Source organism: Podarcis tiliguerta (genome assembly GCF_965153285.1).
Source record: "Podarcis tiliguerta genome assembly, chromosome: 6".
In the NCBI taxonomy this organism is placed as follows: Eukaryota; Metazoa; Chordata; class Lepidosauria; order Squamata; family Lacertidae; genus Podarcis; species Podarcis tiliguerta.
The window spans coordinates 62,247,982-62,264,929 of record NC_139539.1 but is presented as its reverse complement, the minus strand read 5'-3'; the positions used below and the strand labels follow the sequence as shown (position 1 = coordinate 62,264,929).

The following is a 16,948-nucleotide window of genomic DNA, read 5'->3' as shown; positions in this document are numbered from 1 at the left end:
GGTAGATGCCTCATGCTTTACATGCAAAAGGTCCCAGCTTCAATCCCTGGTGTCCATGCGGGGCAGGAAAGATTCCTGCCTGGAGAGCTACTGCTTGTCAATGTTGACAACTCTGAACTAATTGGAGCAGTCGTCTGACTTGGTATAAGAGGGCTTCCTTTGTTTCTATGCTGAAGCTTTCCAACATACACATTGCGTTCTCTGGATCCCCGGCGGCGGCGGTGGGGAGGAATGTGTTTCCCATTCTTTGTGGCATAGTAAAAGTTGCCATGATGTGCAAAACTTGTTTTAATTTATTCATTTCATTTGGCTAAAAACAGCCAATGGCCTTGTAGTACTGCTGTATTGTGGGAAAAAGAAAGAGCAAAATGGCTACTGCTCTGGATTTTCACTGGGATATATCATGTAACAAAGTCATAAGTGGATAAATAGCGAGGAAAGATTTCTGAAGATGTCTACCACTTCTGCTTCTCCCATACAGTGTCTTTTGATATACTACCCTAAGGGCATGTGTGAGGGAAAATCATTACAAGGAGGCATGGATGGCTGTAATGGGGCAGTTAAAAATTAATTATGTTTCCCATTAAAAATCGGATAGAAGCCTTAACACATGACAGATTAGACATCATGACTGTTATGAACAACCTTTTGTTCTACTGCTGGTTTTCCTGAAGGAGAAAAATGCAGTGCCTTATGTTCACATAATAGTGATATAAAAATACCACCATTTCTTTGTCTGGGCATCACTCTTTTATTTGAAATATGTTGAATCTAAGAGCTTCTTATTACAGTTGCATGAATTCAGAAAGCTGGGCATCTTGTGTATGTTTGTGGTTTGTGGAAACTATTTCCCATAGATCACATAATCAAAAACTAAACATTTGTTTCTGAAACACCCAATGGAGTAATTGGTGAGGAAGCAGAATCCAGTATCTAGGTGTTTACTCATTCTAAACATCTCTACAGAATCTGAAGACTAGTCAGTCTATCTGTGGCCCTTTTGGCACATTACCAGTATATTAACTTTGGAATCTGTTTCCTAAAGCTTGTTTTTATTGATTTATCAGTGGTTAATTAAAAACATCATTTTGTATTCTGTTTCATAACAATATTTTAGGTCTATTCCTCTCACAAATTATACAAAGCAACAATATTTACTGAGTGTAGTAATGATATTTATATTGAGAATGTCTATATCCATCAACATCCTTATGTTCATAAAAGAAATCAGTTTGAAAAGTTTGTTTAGCTGAGATCATTGCGAAACATTTGCTTAAAAGCCAGAAACTTCATAGAGCTTATCAGGGTGTGGTTTATAGGCCTGGTTTTAAGGAAATAATGAAAGGTTTCCATTTTAAAGAGGCTTCTCTGAAAGCATCTCTCCTGGAAGGAGCACCATGTATTCTGTGCTCCGATTGCTTGGCCCCATAAAGAACACGGCAGCTTCATTTTGAACCAACGTGAACTTCCAAACTGTCTTTAACAGCAGCCTGATGTGGAACATGTTACAGTAGCTTAATCTGTATGAAGCCAGAGCACACGAATAACCATGATCAGGTCTGCTTTCGTGACATAGGGTCCCAGGTGGCAAATGAATCTGATAAAGGGAACTCCTGAAAATGGATGCCAGCTATCATAGGTTGATCCAGATCCAGGGAGAGACCCCCCCAAACTGCTAACTCGGGGGACTGTCATCCCATCCAGGACTGATCACATACCTCCATCTAGGGAAACTGGTTTCCTCACCCACAATGTCGTCATTTTATCCAGATTAAGATTTGGCTTCTTTGCCATCATCAGAGAGGTGAGGAGAGCAAATGTTGAGGATAACTGTATGGCAGAACCCTCAAACTGGTAGTGTTTGATTGATGCAGCAGTTGAGGTTTTCTATTTGTGAACAGAATTATTTGAAAGAGACCTCTGAGAATTCAGCCTACTCACTAGTAATGTGAAGGAAGGGAAATGTAATGTGAGGAAGGGGAAGAGAGTCCCATTTCTTGATCCTGAAGAGCAGATGTCTGCAGAAAATTCAACCCCTACCCTGAATTCATTGGACTTCAGTTGCATCATGCATGTCAGTTCATTCAGTATCAACTCCTTGTTTCATGTAATAGCCCAGGATGCTTTTGTGCATGTAGCTTTCGCGTGCTGCAGCACTGCATCATGCTATGTGGTATTACCGTATTTTTTGCTCTATAAGACGCACCTAGTTTTTGGAGGAGGAAAACAAGAAAAAAAATTATGAATCTCAGAACCCAGAATAGCAAGAGGGATCGCTGTGCAGTGAAAACAGCAATCCCTCTTGCTGTTCTGGCTTCTGGGATAGCTGCGCAGCCTGTATTCGATCCATAAGACACACACACACATTTCCCCTTACTTTTTAGGAGGGAAAAAGTGAGTCTTATAGAGCAAAAAATACGGTAATTGTTCTCTTGCACGTATGTCCTGTTCACAAGACTTCAGATGTTTAGCTGTGAACAGGTTAAAACACCCATAAACTGATGTGCAGAAAGCACGACAAATTTCGGGAAAACTGCTAGAATTTCTATATCAAGACTTGGCAAGAATGGAAACTCTGCATCAATCTTGATGATTCCTCAAAGGCTATGAGCTGTGACTTAGTCACATGGGTGTGAATGCACAGAGGCCTCTTTTCAACGATCCCATTTGCAGGTAAAAGCAAGCAATTTCTTTTCCTGGACAACCTTTAGAAACTGATTTTGTGGAAATTTTACTCTGAGATATATATAGATTATTATGGCAAGCAGAATTGCCTCCGTAAATATTGTAAGAATGGTGTTTGCTGTATTAAATGGACCCTATAGCTTCTATAAAGTGACCAAACGGGAGGGGGAGGAAGATTAACTTTTTCAGTGTCGGAATAACATGTTATCACAGAACAGCAAGAGAGAAAATTTATGTCATCATCACCACTGAATAATGCTTTTTAAAATAAAGATAACCACAATTCCTTGGGAACTATGGATGTATTGAAGGTGTTGTGTACATTTCTTGGAGCCCTAAATCAAAGTCACATATGTACCATGCATTTAAAGTACTCTTATACCACTTGGTACCCACCACCCACCCCCATGAATCCTGGGAAATGTAGTTCATTTAAGTGTGCTGAGAGTTGTTAGGAGGCTCCTCAAAAAGCTACAATTCCCAGCACTTTTAACAAACCCAACGAAAGTTCCTTTCTACTCCATGCTGGTTATTTGGATTCCTTCTGGCAACTGAATAGTTTTTCTTCCTCTGCTAATTTCACCTCTCTCTTTTTTGGCTTTAACAGGGAATTATTATTTTTTGTAAAACACTTTTCCTAATAAGCTTCATCTTCACTGCTTAAAATATTTCACCCTCCTAATAAATCATTGTCCCATGTTCTTTGCAACCACTAACCCTATTAGGTTTTTACTAGGACCTGGTTCAAATATATTATTTATCATTTTTAGGTTGCATTAGTTCCCACGTAGAGCTAGTCACATTAACTGCAGTGTGAAGGAAGCAGTTCTGACATGGAGAAAGTATGCTCACAGAGACAGCTTCCTGTGGGCAATTAAAGGTTTTTTTTGGGGGGGGGGGTAATCTCACCCACCACACACTTGCAAAATTGCAGCTCAGTATTTAGGATGAACACATGCCATGCATGTTCATGCCAGGCCAGATTATTTAATCCACAGCCATACTCTTGAGAGTTGCTTTTGAGCACATTTGAACCAGACCAAACATTCCTTGACTCATCCTGCTCTCCCATTCCACATGGGGTTTGTCTCAGGTTGCGTTAAGCCAGTGCCACACCCACAGGACAGAAGGAGGGGAACGCGGCAGTGGTCCCTTCACTGTGCATGTTTCCAGACCCAGGCCAGTCTCAATAACATCACATGATAACAGCACGGTTGGTTCATTATCCAGCAGACCCTGTGCTATTTCTGCCTCTTGTGCCTCGTCCTGTTCTAGGGATTTCTGCTGGCTGTTTGGAAAGGCGCACTGGAGCACTGATTTCTAGCAGGGCTTCCTGCTCTACCTCCACCCCCATCCAACCCCTAATCAAGCATGGTGGATCCAGGTTTGGATTGCTCTGTAAATGTGATAGGACTGCAGCAACAGGCAATTATGAACATCTTCAAGTTACTGTACTTTCATTTCTCTAATGGATATTAATCTGTGTGCTGGATCTGCTGCATTCACTACCACACTTGATGTACAATTTCGGCTTCTGGCAGCCATCATCACTTCCGCGAACGCATGTTGTTGGTGTGCCACAGGGGAGAAATAAAACTCCTGGTACTTGTAACTTTTGTCTTGATTTGCAGGGATATTTCTTCTCCTGAGATGTAGAAGAATTCCTCCCTACCAGTATTTATACATAATTCCAATATGTGCAAAGGGTTAGGTTAACTCCCCAAGAAAGCTAATGTGTTCTAAGTGTGAGTGAAAATTTAATGCTCCTTACTTCTTTTACCGTATAATAGAGTGATGCTTGAATTCTGATCTGAAGTAATGCCATGGCGTTTCAAGTCAGCATAAGAGCAACTACGAGCTGTCTGAGCAAAAGGGAGGGAGAATTAATACTGTGGCTTCAATCCTTGGATATGATTGACAGTATATGATACGAAATAATAGCCTTTCAAAGGCCATGCATTTTAGCTTCTCAAAGGAATTGTGAAGTTACTGCATAGCAGGTCAAGGTCTTCAAGTAGCATAATTATCAGAGAAGTGCCAATCCAAAATCGTTTTCCATTTTAAAAAATGTGCTAATTTATAGGTGAAGTTGATGGTGGCTTTTCTTCTTCTTTTTTGAGAGCTGAAAGAATATATTTTACAAAAAAAAAAAGTGCTTAGAATATAATGATACACAATTTTGACATGTTTTTCATTTCAAATACAGCAGCATTTTAAAGAAATGGTCATTTGAATTTAATTCTTTGAGTTGTGTATTAGCCTGGTTTTGATTTGCGTATGCTGTGTCAGGCAGAGAGTGACAAAAATATAGATGGAAATGAAAAGTGAAAAATGGTATGTTACAATCCATTGGATACTTACTTAAAAGTAACTTGCACTAAATCAGTGTGACAATTCCAAAGAAAAGTGTTTGTGGACAATTGGACTTTGGTGTGAAAATACTGCTTCTGGTTTGAAATACTGCTACTGGTTTGTACCTTATCTATATTTATAAATCTGATATAATTTGTTTGTTGGCCATTAATAAAAGTCAATGGGTGGAATCCAATGTAGTGCAAGGAAGTGTCCCCTTGAACACACAGGGGTTTTGTTTTCTCCCCTGAAACTGCCACCCATGTGCCCCAAAATCTGCTCCAGAGGGTTGGGGGACCCTGCGGAGTGATTTTCTGTGGGGCTGCAAGGGGGAAGGAAAGAAGTTTACATTCTGCTATGCAAGCAGATTTCCATTGTACAGGGGGTGGACATTATTGAATGCCACCAATTAAATGAAATTAAAGCTGGCCTGTATTGAGAAAACCTTAAATTAATGCCTTGTTTCATGACTCACTGAGCTGCTGTGAACCTTATTTTAAACTTTCCTTTCAAATTTACTAAACCAAAATGTATGTCTCCGTTTTTGTCCATTTGATGCATTAAAAAAAAAATCCTTGATTAAATCACTGAAAGGTATTTTGGACCTTTGTATGGACAGATGCGTTTTTTAAAAAGCCCAATAAATTTTTAAAATCCGTTGTGTGAGCAGATATTACATCTGTATTCACATTAAAAGATGGATATTAAGGTGTATTTTGTATGCTGATTTCAGTCACCTACCAGACAACTTTATCAGAGAACTTCAAGGGTAGGTCAGCAAAGGCAGTTTGGCTGTAGTTTGTCTCTCAGAGTGTTTTATTTTGACTCCTGTGTCTTAGTGATGCATGAATAAAGAAACTGATGTGTCACCCATGAACACAGTTTTTGCTTACTGCATGATTTTCACAGAAAACGCCAGTCTTGGTGGCTTTTGTTTGTTTTCCTTGTTTCCTAAGTTAACCTCATAAGCATTATCTGTTGCATGACCATGACCGATGACTGTCTCATTTTGTATTTGTCTTCCATATGTGATTAATATCCAAATGTTCTTTTTTTTCTTCCTTTTCCCTTTTTGTAGAAATTATTGAGCCTACTACTACTAGTCCTGTCTCAAGCCCAGGTCAGTATCCACATACACCCCCAAAGTATGCTTGGGTACTCTCTCCCTCCCTGTCTTTCCAAGGAATGACAACATATATGTTGCTGTCATGCCAGTAGACACGCAGTTGGTGTTGAGCAGTATTACTTCTATTACTGCTGAATTGTCTCTTTCCTGTCTTTGTGCATTCACCGTTTGTGCTGCTCTTTGGGCAAATGCTATTCTGCCTTGGTAGATTTCTTTTATGAAAGCGCTTCTCTGTTTCCCTCTGTCCCAAAGATCACACAGCAGATGCAGACAGCATTGGCTTAGTGGTGAAATGCCTTGTGCTTTTTATATTCTCTTTGTGGTATTATCTGTGCTAAATTGATTGTTGGCTGTTTTGCTGGAAGCAAGGCATTTGTGTGAGTTTTCTTTTCCCCCTGGCTCTTCCTTTGTGCATATTGTGTTGGAACATCTATGACCGAATGCAGGGCTGTGCTAATGATGGGCTACCTTTTTCTGTAAAGGTTGTTCACATAGCAAAGCTTCATGAGCAGAAGTAACACAAGATGAAGAATTTTATTAATTTTAGCTTACAGAGTCAGATCTTCAGAGAGAAATGCAGATTTTCCATCTCCCGATTAATAAAAAAGACAGAATCATTCCTTGGTCTTTGAGGGCTATTCTGTTATTTACTTCCTGCCATAATTTCACTGGACTAACACCTGCAGAGGTTACTTTAGCTCTAAAAAAACCCAAAAACCCTGATGGGTAGAATGGCTATATATATATATATATATATATATATATATATATATCATAGTACTTAAGGAATGTCTTTCTTTACCTAACCTCTAAAAAAATCAGAACTGTGGAAACAGGTTCTGTTGCCAAACCAGTGCATATTTCTACAAAACCATAGCAGTGTTTTGATACAGGCATGTTACAAATCTTCAGCAAAGACTTGGCCTACCCCTGGTAGCCACAACGCCGAGGGCAGATGCTGACACCCAAATTCTAGCTTCGCAAACTTTTGAAATATGGTAGTCTTTAGTGTGGAAATTTGCCCTGCGTTGAAGATGTATAGTTTGAACTATAAAGAATGAGAGTTCCCACTGCTTCTGTAGAAATTCTCATGTGTTTTCTGTGTCATTCATGCAGTGTCTGACACAGCTGTGCAACAAACTAATCTAGCAGTGTCTTGAAAGAAACACCTAAAAGCCGTGCTTAGGGATTGTCTGGTAGTCTCACTTGCCACATAGCTGATAATATAGCTCACTAGAATTTGCTTTTTCTTTTCATTTTACCACAGTGTTATAAAAAAAAGCTATGCTATAAAACATAATTCAGCCTAAAGTTCATTTATATCCAAGTTGTTCGTTGTTTGTTTGAAAGCGATCCTCAATTGAAACATTTTGCAGGTTGAGGAGCATGTGTTCTGGTGCACTTTTTCTATACTTTTAACATTCCTCCCCATACCTACTCGTGAGCCTAAAACTTACAGTCAATCAGTAGATTTGTTGCTCAACCAAAGATCATAACAAATCTGAACAGTATAGTATTGACAAGTGGAGATCCACAAAATCACACAGTGCCATCAGATAGATTATTCCCTCCTGAGCACTGTAAAGTATTGGTGGTTCACTGCAGAGGATTTTCCAAGTTGGTGGCCAATGCCCACATAAGCTATACTCCTCTCTTCCCAGAAAGGCTACATTTTATGTCTGCTTTGTGAAAAACAGGCACATGCAAGCGGACACTATTGAGAATTCTGAAGCTTTCCCCAGAAGGACAGGGCCACAATGGGAACATAGAAGAAGAAGAAGAGTTTGGATTTGATATCCCGCCTTTCACTCCCTTTAAGGAGTCTCAAAGCGGCTAACATTCTCCTTTCCCTTCCTCCCCCACAACAAACACTCTGTGAGGTGAGTGGGGCTGAGAGACTTCAAAGAAGTGTGACTGGCCCAAGGTCACCCAGCAGCTGCATGTGGAGGAGCGGAGACACGAACCCGGTTCCCCAGATTAGGAGTCTACCGCTCTTAACCACTACACCACACTGGCTCTCGTAGACATACATGCAAAGAAGCAAGGGTTGCTATCACCTTGCATGAAGATTTAGGTGGTATGCAGCAATGCTCCTTTCAGGACTAGAAATCCTGTGGGCCTGTGATCTTCAAACTCTTAATACTGTCTTTTTATTAGTATTCCGTAATACTTTGCTTCCCCATGGCTAGTTATGTGCCAAGATTCCTTGGGAACTTCAATCTGCTGGGTAAGCCTTATCTAGAAGATTTATCTTCTAGATAAAGGCAGGATCCAGTGGCAATACCTGCTGTAGGGAGTATCCATTCATCTTACTACTACCCGCCCAATGACTAATTGATCTTTCGCTGTAGTGAGAATGCATAAATATTGTCAAGGCTACTAACGTAACCCCCTATTGCTGATGGGGTTGCCAGAAACCACAGGGACCGTAAGCATAGCTGTAATGCTTTGTAGCTTGCTTTTAGCTGTTTAAGAAAAATATTTACCCTTTACCCCATTTGTATGTCCAAAATGAACCGCTGCCAGTTGGCAAAACAAGAAGTTTCCTTCTTCAGACCTTCAGTCAACTTGTGGGTGCAGGACTGGTCCCACTCCAGATGATTGTAATTGAATGGCTTAATGCTTGAAGAAGCCCACTGATTGAACAAGAAGGAATGATGGGTTCTTAATATGGTCCCCTTTTGATTTATTTCATTCACTTCTTCTATAAGTGTTCCACAGGCAGTGGGTGTCTTAGTGGCTTCATCTCTCCACCTTTGTTGTTGTTGTTGTTATACAGATTTATTGACTGCTTCACAGCATGAAGCCATCTGCACAGTGTAGAAACAGAAAAAAACACAGGTCCTTTTATGGGCTTCCTGGTTTTTGAGGAGATTGAATGGGTTTGGTTATTTTTGTACCCTTGATTTCTTTTTTGTGTGGCATTTTCTTATTTTAAGCTGCTTTGGATGGGCCATTACACCTACAAAACAGCCCTGAAACATTTCATGGTGATGGTGATAGTAATCTGTTTCCTTATCACTCCCCCCCCCCCACACAAATAACGCGCACTACAATCCAGTAAGGAGTTAATAACAGATACGAATGGGCTTTAGTGTGTCTGAGTTCATGCTGGATCGTGGCCAGTTTATTTTAACGTTAAACAAAACAGATATTGTATCATTTTGTTTTGTCTCACTGGCGATGTAAATTGCTTAGCTTTAATGTTCGAGTTCTTTCAACACTTTGAATGTACAACTAAAATGTAGCAATCTAGGGCTGTGTGTTTTTAATAGCTGTTTATTCCTTGTCAGCAAATGAAGTTGGAGTGCAAATAATGAAGATTTATGGAGTACTTTTGAAAACAGAAATGTTTATGGGTGGCCTATGTTACACTGTTTTAGGAGGCTTTCATGAGAAAGAAGGAATCAGTGATGACAGGGGGAAATTACAGCCTTAGAAATGAGTATAATGTGTTTAAAGAGCCTATCTTGGTCCCAGTTTTGATTCTGTTTTGCTGACATCATTGGCAGAACTTCCATTTCCCATTAGTTCATCATACCATACCCAACTACCTCTCAATGATGAACACTTCTTCTTGTCATGCTAGCTGCTAATTAGCCATTGTTCACTTTCAGTCAACATCAAAAATAATTGGAGAGGGATTTCCTTCACAAACCCTGAAAAATATCATCTGGACAAAAACCATAAACATAAATGTTTGACATTTTGAGAGGCAGGCAGTACTGATCAATGTTGTTGCAACTGATGATGATTCAGAAATGCTGGCAGCAATGAAGAGAGAGAAAGGGAGAGACGACAACAAATGAACATTTTCTAGTGAACTTCAAGAATTGGCTTGAAATTCTACATGAAGATCATTGACTGACAGGCAAAATTAACTATGACTAAATGAAAAGCATTGCAAAACATGTATAATCTCCACTGAAGATAGTGTTGGGTGGAAGTTGATGCAGTGTGGAAATTTACAGCTTAAAAATGAAGAAGTTTAACATTTGCAAGCAAAGGACTGCAGAAAGCAGATTGTTTTATAGTAGATTGGCCAAGAGGAATTTATATAATTGGGAAAAATATTAATAGGAACTAGAGAACTGAACAAGGGGCCACAGCTCAGTGGTGAGTACATGATTTGCATACACAAAATCTCACGTTCAATCCCTAGCATCTCCAATTAACAGGATGTCAAGTTTCAAAGCTGTGACTACTTGCATAACCTTGGAGGACTGTTTGCCAGCTGAAACAGGCAGTTGGTCTCACTCCACATAAAAGCAGCTTAATATGCTCATAGGTTCACTATGCCAGCTATATGCAAGAAATGAAAAAACACCATGTGATCAAGAGATTTGATCAGATGAGCCTCAAATGCAAGGACGACGAGCTTGAATAAATATTCATAATGTTGTTTCCTTGCATACGGAATGCATGTGATGTATTGATATACGGGTTTAAAAATCTATTAACCTATTTTATCAGATATTATTGTGAAAGGGTGGGCGGAACCCTCCAAAACTTCATATGTATGCTAATAGGATCTGAACTGGTAGCGAATGATCAGGGACCAGAACTTGAAGTCACAGTGCCTAGCTCAATGAAGATGTCAGTGCAGTGTGTGGCAAACCCACCCCCCCTCCAAAAAAAGGGTGAATTCCATGGAAATAAAACTGCTGCTATCATAATTCTGGTACGCAAATCTATGGTGTGACCACACTTGGAACACTGTGAATTTTCTCAAAAAGGATACTAAAGAGCTGGAGAAGTTTCAGAAAAGGGCAAGCAAGATGGTCAAGGGGCTTGATCAACTTCCCTGTGAGAAACGGTTAAAACACTGGGGCTTTAGGGGGGGGGAGATGCCTATGGAACGATGCATGGAATGGAGAAAGTGGATAGAGATAAGGTTTTCTCCCGCTCTCATAGTTGGAGAACCTGGAGCCACTGATGAAGCTTCATGTTGGAAGATGCAGGACTGCCTAAAGAAAGGTGCTTCTTCAAAGACCATGTAGTTAGAACAGGCATAGGCAAACTCCGGCCCTCCAGATGTTTGGGACTACCAATTCCCATCATCCCTGACCACTGGTCCTGTTAGCTAGGGGTGATGGGAATTGTAGTCCCAAACATCTGGAGGGCCAGAGTTTGCCTATGCCCGAGTTAGAACCATGCAGTTCCCTCTCACGAGATGTAGTGGCGGTCATCAGCTTGCCTGGTTTGAGAGAGGAATAGAAAAATTCATGGAGAGTAAGGCTATCCATGGCAACTAACCATGATGGCTGTGTTGTGCCACTAGGGGCTGGAGGCAGTATGTCTCTGAATACCAGCTGCTGTGAATCACAAGTAGCAAAAGGACTGCCAAATTAAGGTGCTTCTTGCAAGCTTTCTGTTTCCATTTGGCCGCCCACAGTGCGAACAGGATGTCGGACTGGATGGGTCTTTGCTCTGATGTAGCACAACACTTTTGTCCTCTTATATTCTCAAAAAACTATTGCCTACATCTAGCCATATTTTATGTGCCGTTCGTAATTATTGTGGGGAAATAAGGATTGTGTAGCGCAGACTATTGTTGAATATTACATAATGCTGTGATTTGGATTTGTGCACCCACTGGAAATCTATTGTTAGACTATAGTCATAGAGCATGACAGCCATTCAGATATAGTTTTAAAAGTGCTTAAGGCAAGCATTCTCTCCTACTTTACAGGCTGTGGTAGATACACACAAAACAGAAGGTAGATCTATATTAAGAATAATGTTGCTTGCATTCCTGTTTTGTAAAAAGAATCCCTAATTAACTGATTGTTTTAAAACAATAAAAGTGGCATATGTTTTTCATGAAAGCAGAAAAGGAACCTTGGCATTATATAGAACAGAAACCTTACAAATGTCTGCATACTTATATGGCTGAATTTGGGATCTCATATGGGAATTCCACAAGCAGGACCTGGTGCAGCAGTGCTCTCCCAATTTGTGATTCTTGGCAACTGTTATTCAGATGCATACTGTCTCTGTCACTGGAGGTAGAAAACAGACTTCGTGGCTAGTAGCCATTGATAGCCTTAATGAAGCACGTGAAAGTATAGATGGTACCCACTTAGAGTGAATAAGGATCAGGCAGACACAGCTTTGGAGAAAAAGGTGGTGAGGTTTTATTGCCAAGCAATAAGGACCTAGTTGGAATCTCTTCCAAAGAACTGGGACCCCGAGAGACAGAAATCCTGAGGTCTTTATACCTGAGCAAATCACAACAAATCATAGATCACGAGACAATCATGAGACAGTCACGAATTGCCAGCAAAATTAGCCAATTAGCGTGCTTCTTGCCATGCTCACGGCTCCTGGTCAAGCGCAGAGTTCTACTTCTAACTTCTGCTTTCCATCGTCTGCACAAATGACGCACAATGATGCACACTCTGACCTTTTCCCCAGTTCTGACAGAACAGGGAGTTTTGGAGTTTTTGTGGTTTGGCCCTTCCTGTTCTTGTAGATCATTTTAGCCTGCATCTGAGGGGGATTCTGTACCAGTGTCTCTGATTCATGTCTTCCCCTTTGTTCAGGGTACAAGGATGTTTTCTAGGGGAAAGGTCGGTTCTAAGTTGCTGTTCCAAGCAGTTTGCAGTTAGCTAAGGCAAAAGCTTTCCTTTGATTCAAAATGGATGATAAAAATACTGTAAGCCCTGATTATATGTGAGCATATATGAATATATTGATTACTGATAACTGATTATATGTATAGCATAAGGGTAGCCCTTCTTTCCTTGCCTCATTATGATCCAAATGGACATAGGCTAGATTCAGAGGTTCTATTAGTTCCTTGAATCTTTACTTACTGACTGACTTACAGCAATTCTGTGTCTTCCAGTTAAAAATAAATAAATTGCTCTTACACAAATGGTTTTTCACCCAGTTGAAGTTTGACAGGTGGAAAAAGGGGAGTTGGTTTTAATTGATTACCCCTTTTCCCAGCAAATACCCCATGCCACCCTCACTTTTTTTTCTGGAGGGTCCCCCAACCCCTTCAAAGCAGCTTTTCAGAGAACAGAGATTCTCAGGAAGATGGGGAAATCAGTGCAAATTGGCTCCCCACCTTCTGATAATGGGATCATCCACTCAAGGGGTTTCTTGACTCAAGTCTAGGCTGTAATTAAGGCTTGTAAACATCACCTGACTGAAACTATAATTGTGATTCTAAATAAAAAAATAAAAAGCAAGCAAACAAGCCAACAAACAGCCACCTCCCAAAAATGACAGTCGTGTGTGTGTGTTACATTGGGATGCCACTAGGAATTAAAGGAAATAAAAACAAAGAGTTCTAAATAACATATAAAGAAGACATATATATGTATTATTTAAGTAGTAGCTGAATTTAACAAATATATTGTGTACCATCTTGCATTCAATCTGTGGTTTTTACAGCTATGTCTACTATCAGCCTGCTATGAATAGAACTGGCAAATCAAGAAAACAAGGAGAACATTGGCCAGGCTTCATTACATGAATGACAAAATAATTCTCTCTTTCCCCCAATAAAAGGTAAAGGTAAAGGTAAAGGTACCCCTGCCCGTACGGGCCAGTCTTGCCAGACTCTAGGGTTGTGCGCTCATCTCACTCTATAGGCCGGGAGCCAGCGCTGTCCACAGACACTTCCGGGTCACGTGGCCAGTGTGACAAGCTGCATCTGGCGAGCCAGCGCAGCACACAGAATGCCGTTTACCTTCCCGCTGGTAAGCAGTCCCTATTTATCTACTTGCACCCGGGGGTGCTTTCAAACTGCTAGGTTGGCAGGCGCTGGGACCGAACGACGGGAGCGCACCCCGCTGCGGAGATTCGAACCGCCGACTATGCGATCGGCAAGTCCTAGGCGCTGAGGTTTTACCCACAGCGCCACCCGCGTCCCCCAATACCATACCATAATACCCCCATACCAATTATAATCAATCACTGAAATATTTCAGTTAACTCTGAAACATCCTTTTTATTGTGCATTCATAAAGATCACACAGGGAGAGGGAATTCTATTGTTGAGCTATAGCTTTTCGGTCAGCAGTAATGTGGTAGCATCGAGGCAGCCTCATAGAACGATTATTAAAGCAGGTTGGTGTGTGGACATAAATCTACTAGTGGTATAAATCCACTAATTTTTGCTGACTATTGCTGTCACAGGCATGATGACCACAGTCCGGTGTGGGGTAGAACATGGAAATGAACATAGGAGATGGGTATTGGGTTGAAATTAGGCCACAACATTATTGATTACAGATGTCAGTAGGTTTGCTTAGGCATTGGGCATGTATCCAGCATCAGAAAGCCCACATGTTGGCTGATAGGAACCTAGTGGGGTCGGCCGTGCTGGAGAGTCAACCCCAATGTGGACCGGGTGCCACGACCCAACACAGGCTGCCAGCGGAAGAGGTGTTTTGGCTCGTTGGCCGCTGTGTGGACTCCCAGACAAAGTCATCCCTCTTGGGCCACTTTAATGGAGTACCTGCTCAGCTAAAGATCCAGCCCCATGCTTCACCATTATATTTATATCCTGTACTTTCCTATTCCAGGAATCATGCAATTGCTTTAAAACAACGCAGTGTTCAAATTTACATGCTCAAGTAAAACAATAGGTGACCATCAAGGCTGTGTCTAGTGCCTAGCTAAGCAACTGCTGAGTTCTAGTTCTTGTGCTGTGGCTCTCAGGGTGGTATCTACTAGTGCTTCTACTAGTGCAACAACTTGGCTGTGCATCAGACCCCCTCCCCTCCTCTCTCCATATGCCCCCTTAATCTGTTCTGGGAGTTGCCCCAACTTTCTAGAACAGTTTGGAAGCAAGGGCACACAGGGGAAAGAGAGGGAGCAGTTCAGTTGCACAGGTAGAAAACCTTGTGCTAGCGGAAGCACTTCATCGACCACTCACTTCTTTTGGTCCAGGAGATTACTCTGCAAAAAGCTTCAAAATGTTGTTATAGATCTCTTGGAAGCTATGAACATGGCCTGGTGGAACCACCTTTTCTGCCCTCCCACAATGTGTGTGGTCAATTGCAGTGTTTATTGACAGAGTTTTGTTTAGGACCAGAGTGACTCTAGTTTGCATTTCCTTCCAGAAGGGTTTGAATACCGTAGGTCAGTTGGGTCTGCCTGTGGTTGACTACATTTCCAAAAGCTGCCCATGGGTATAATGCCCAGGTGTTTAAGGTATGTTGGTATCCAGTAAACTCAGTGAAGTATTTACTGTTGGATTGGACTCTGTCTGATGGCACAGGTGGCTGTTTTAATGTTACTTAGATCATTTTTCAATTCTGCAGGTGTTACATGGGTATTGTTGTTTGTTGTTGTTTAGTCATTTAGTCGTGTCCGACTCTTTGTGACCCCATGGACCAGAGCATGCCAGGCACTCCTGTCTTCCACTGCCTCCCGCAGTTTGGTCAGACTCATGTTTGTAGCTTCGAGAACACTGTCCAACCATTTCATCTTCTGTCGTCCCCTTCTCCTTGTGCCCTCCATCTTTCCCAACATCAGGGTCTTTTCCAGGGAGTCTTCTCTTCTCATGAGGTGGCCAAAGTATTGGAGCCTCAGCTTCACGATCTGTCCTTCCAGTGAGCACTCAGGGCTGATTTCCTTAAGAATGGATACGTTTGATCTTCCTGCAGTCCATGGGACTCTCAAGAGTCTCCTCCAGCACCATAATTCAAAAGCATCAATTCTTCGGCAATCAGCCTTCTTTATGGTCCAGCTCTCACTTCCATACATCACTACTGGGAAAACCATAGCTTTAACTATACAGACCTTTGTCGGTAAGGTGATGTCTCTGCTTTTTAAGATGCTGTCTAGGTTTGCCATTGCCTTTCTCCCAAGAAGCAGGCGTCTTTTAATTTTGTGACTGCTGTCACCATGGGTATATACTACATGGGTATATACTACTCTATTCCACTTTTCTCTGGCTGTCTCTATGTCAGGGATTTCTGTGTTGCATACTGCCAGGGAAAGGCATTTCTTAAGTTTTCTTGAGAAGTTTTGGGGCATGGGCTGTTTGCAGAAGATTAGGTGCAGCTGAACACCTCTCATACCAAATCAGACCAAGATTCTTTATACCCTGTCCAATGTTCAAGCTCAGCTGACTGTACACTAACTTTGGGGAAACTAATCAATGTAGCAAGGGTACTGGTGAAAGTCACCTTCGCTTTCTTTCATGAGGAAAGTGGGATGTAAAATTTTAAATATACAATAATAAATACGTGGATTAAATCTGGTTCTTTTTATGTACATTGTTGTCTGTATTTACCATTGTGTTGGGAGTTCTTTGCTTTACTAAAATTGCCCATAGAGCCTCTATAAGAACTGTGTTGGCGTGCTTTGTAAATTTTTATTTTTGTAAGTTGAAATTACTTTTCCATTTCTTACTGCGAGAGAACATTTATTATCCACAACAAAGAGATTTCAAATGACAATTTCCTTTGTTAAAAAGGGGGAAAAAATACTACATGGATGCTAATTTGAGGCAACTGACTTTCTTTTCTTTTTATACTTTAATTCCGCAAGAAGATGAACATATTAAAACAGTTAATAAAGTAGAGCCTGCATTAACTTAGGAACAAAAGGATTTTCTACAGCGTGAAGACAAGAAACTTGAAAGGTGGCAAGTATTTCCACTAAATCCAGCATGTTATATGAGAAACAAAAAACTCAATTACATCTAATTAAGGCCACATACAATGAGTCAGAGAAGCTGTGAAGCTTAGTTGCTTAGTTTCATGTTAATAACAGTAGAAATGAGAAGTGTAAGTCCACAGTTTAGCATTATATTTGTAT

At 40.9% G+C, this 16,948-nt stretch overlaps 1 protein-coding gene across 2 annotated transcripts in view; it reads left to right on the top strand.

The window, feature by feature from the left end:
* NEGR1 (neuronal growth regulator 1) overlaps positions 1 to 16,948 on the top strand; it is a 434,347-nt gene that overhangs the window by 366,225 nt on the left and 51,174 nt on the right. The window contains exon 7 of one of the 2 annotated variants that reach the window (XM_083448442.1): positions 6,116 to 6,157. The exons of the other annotated variant lie outside the window; for it this stretch is intronic. Within the exon in view, the coding sequence (XP_083304568.1) occupies positions 6,116 to 6,157 (42 nt within the window). The remainder of the gene's footprint in view (positions 1 to 6,115; positions 6,158 to 16,948) is intronic. 2 annotated transcript variants of the gene reach the window in all.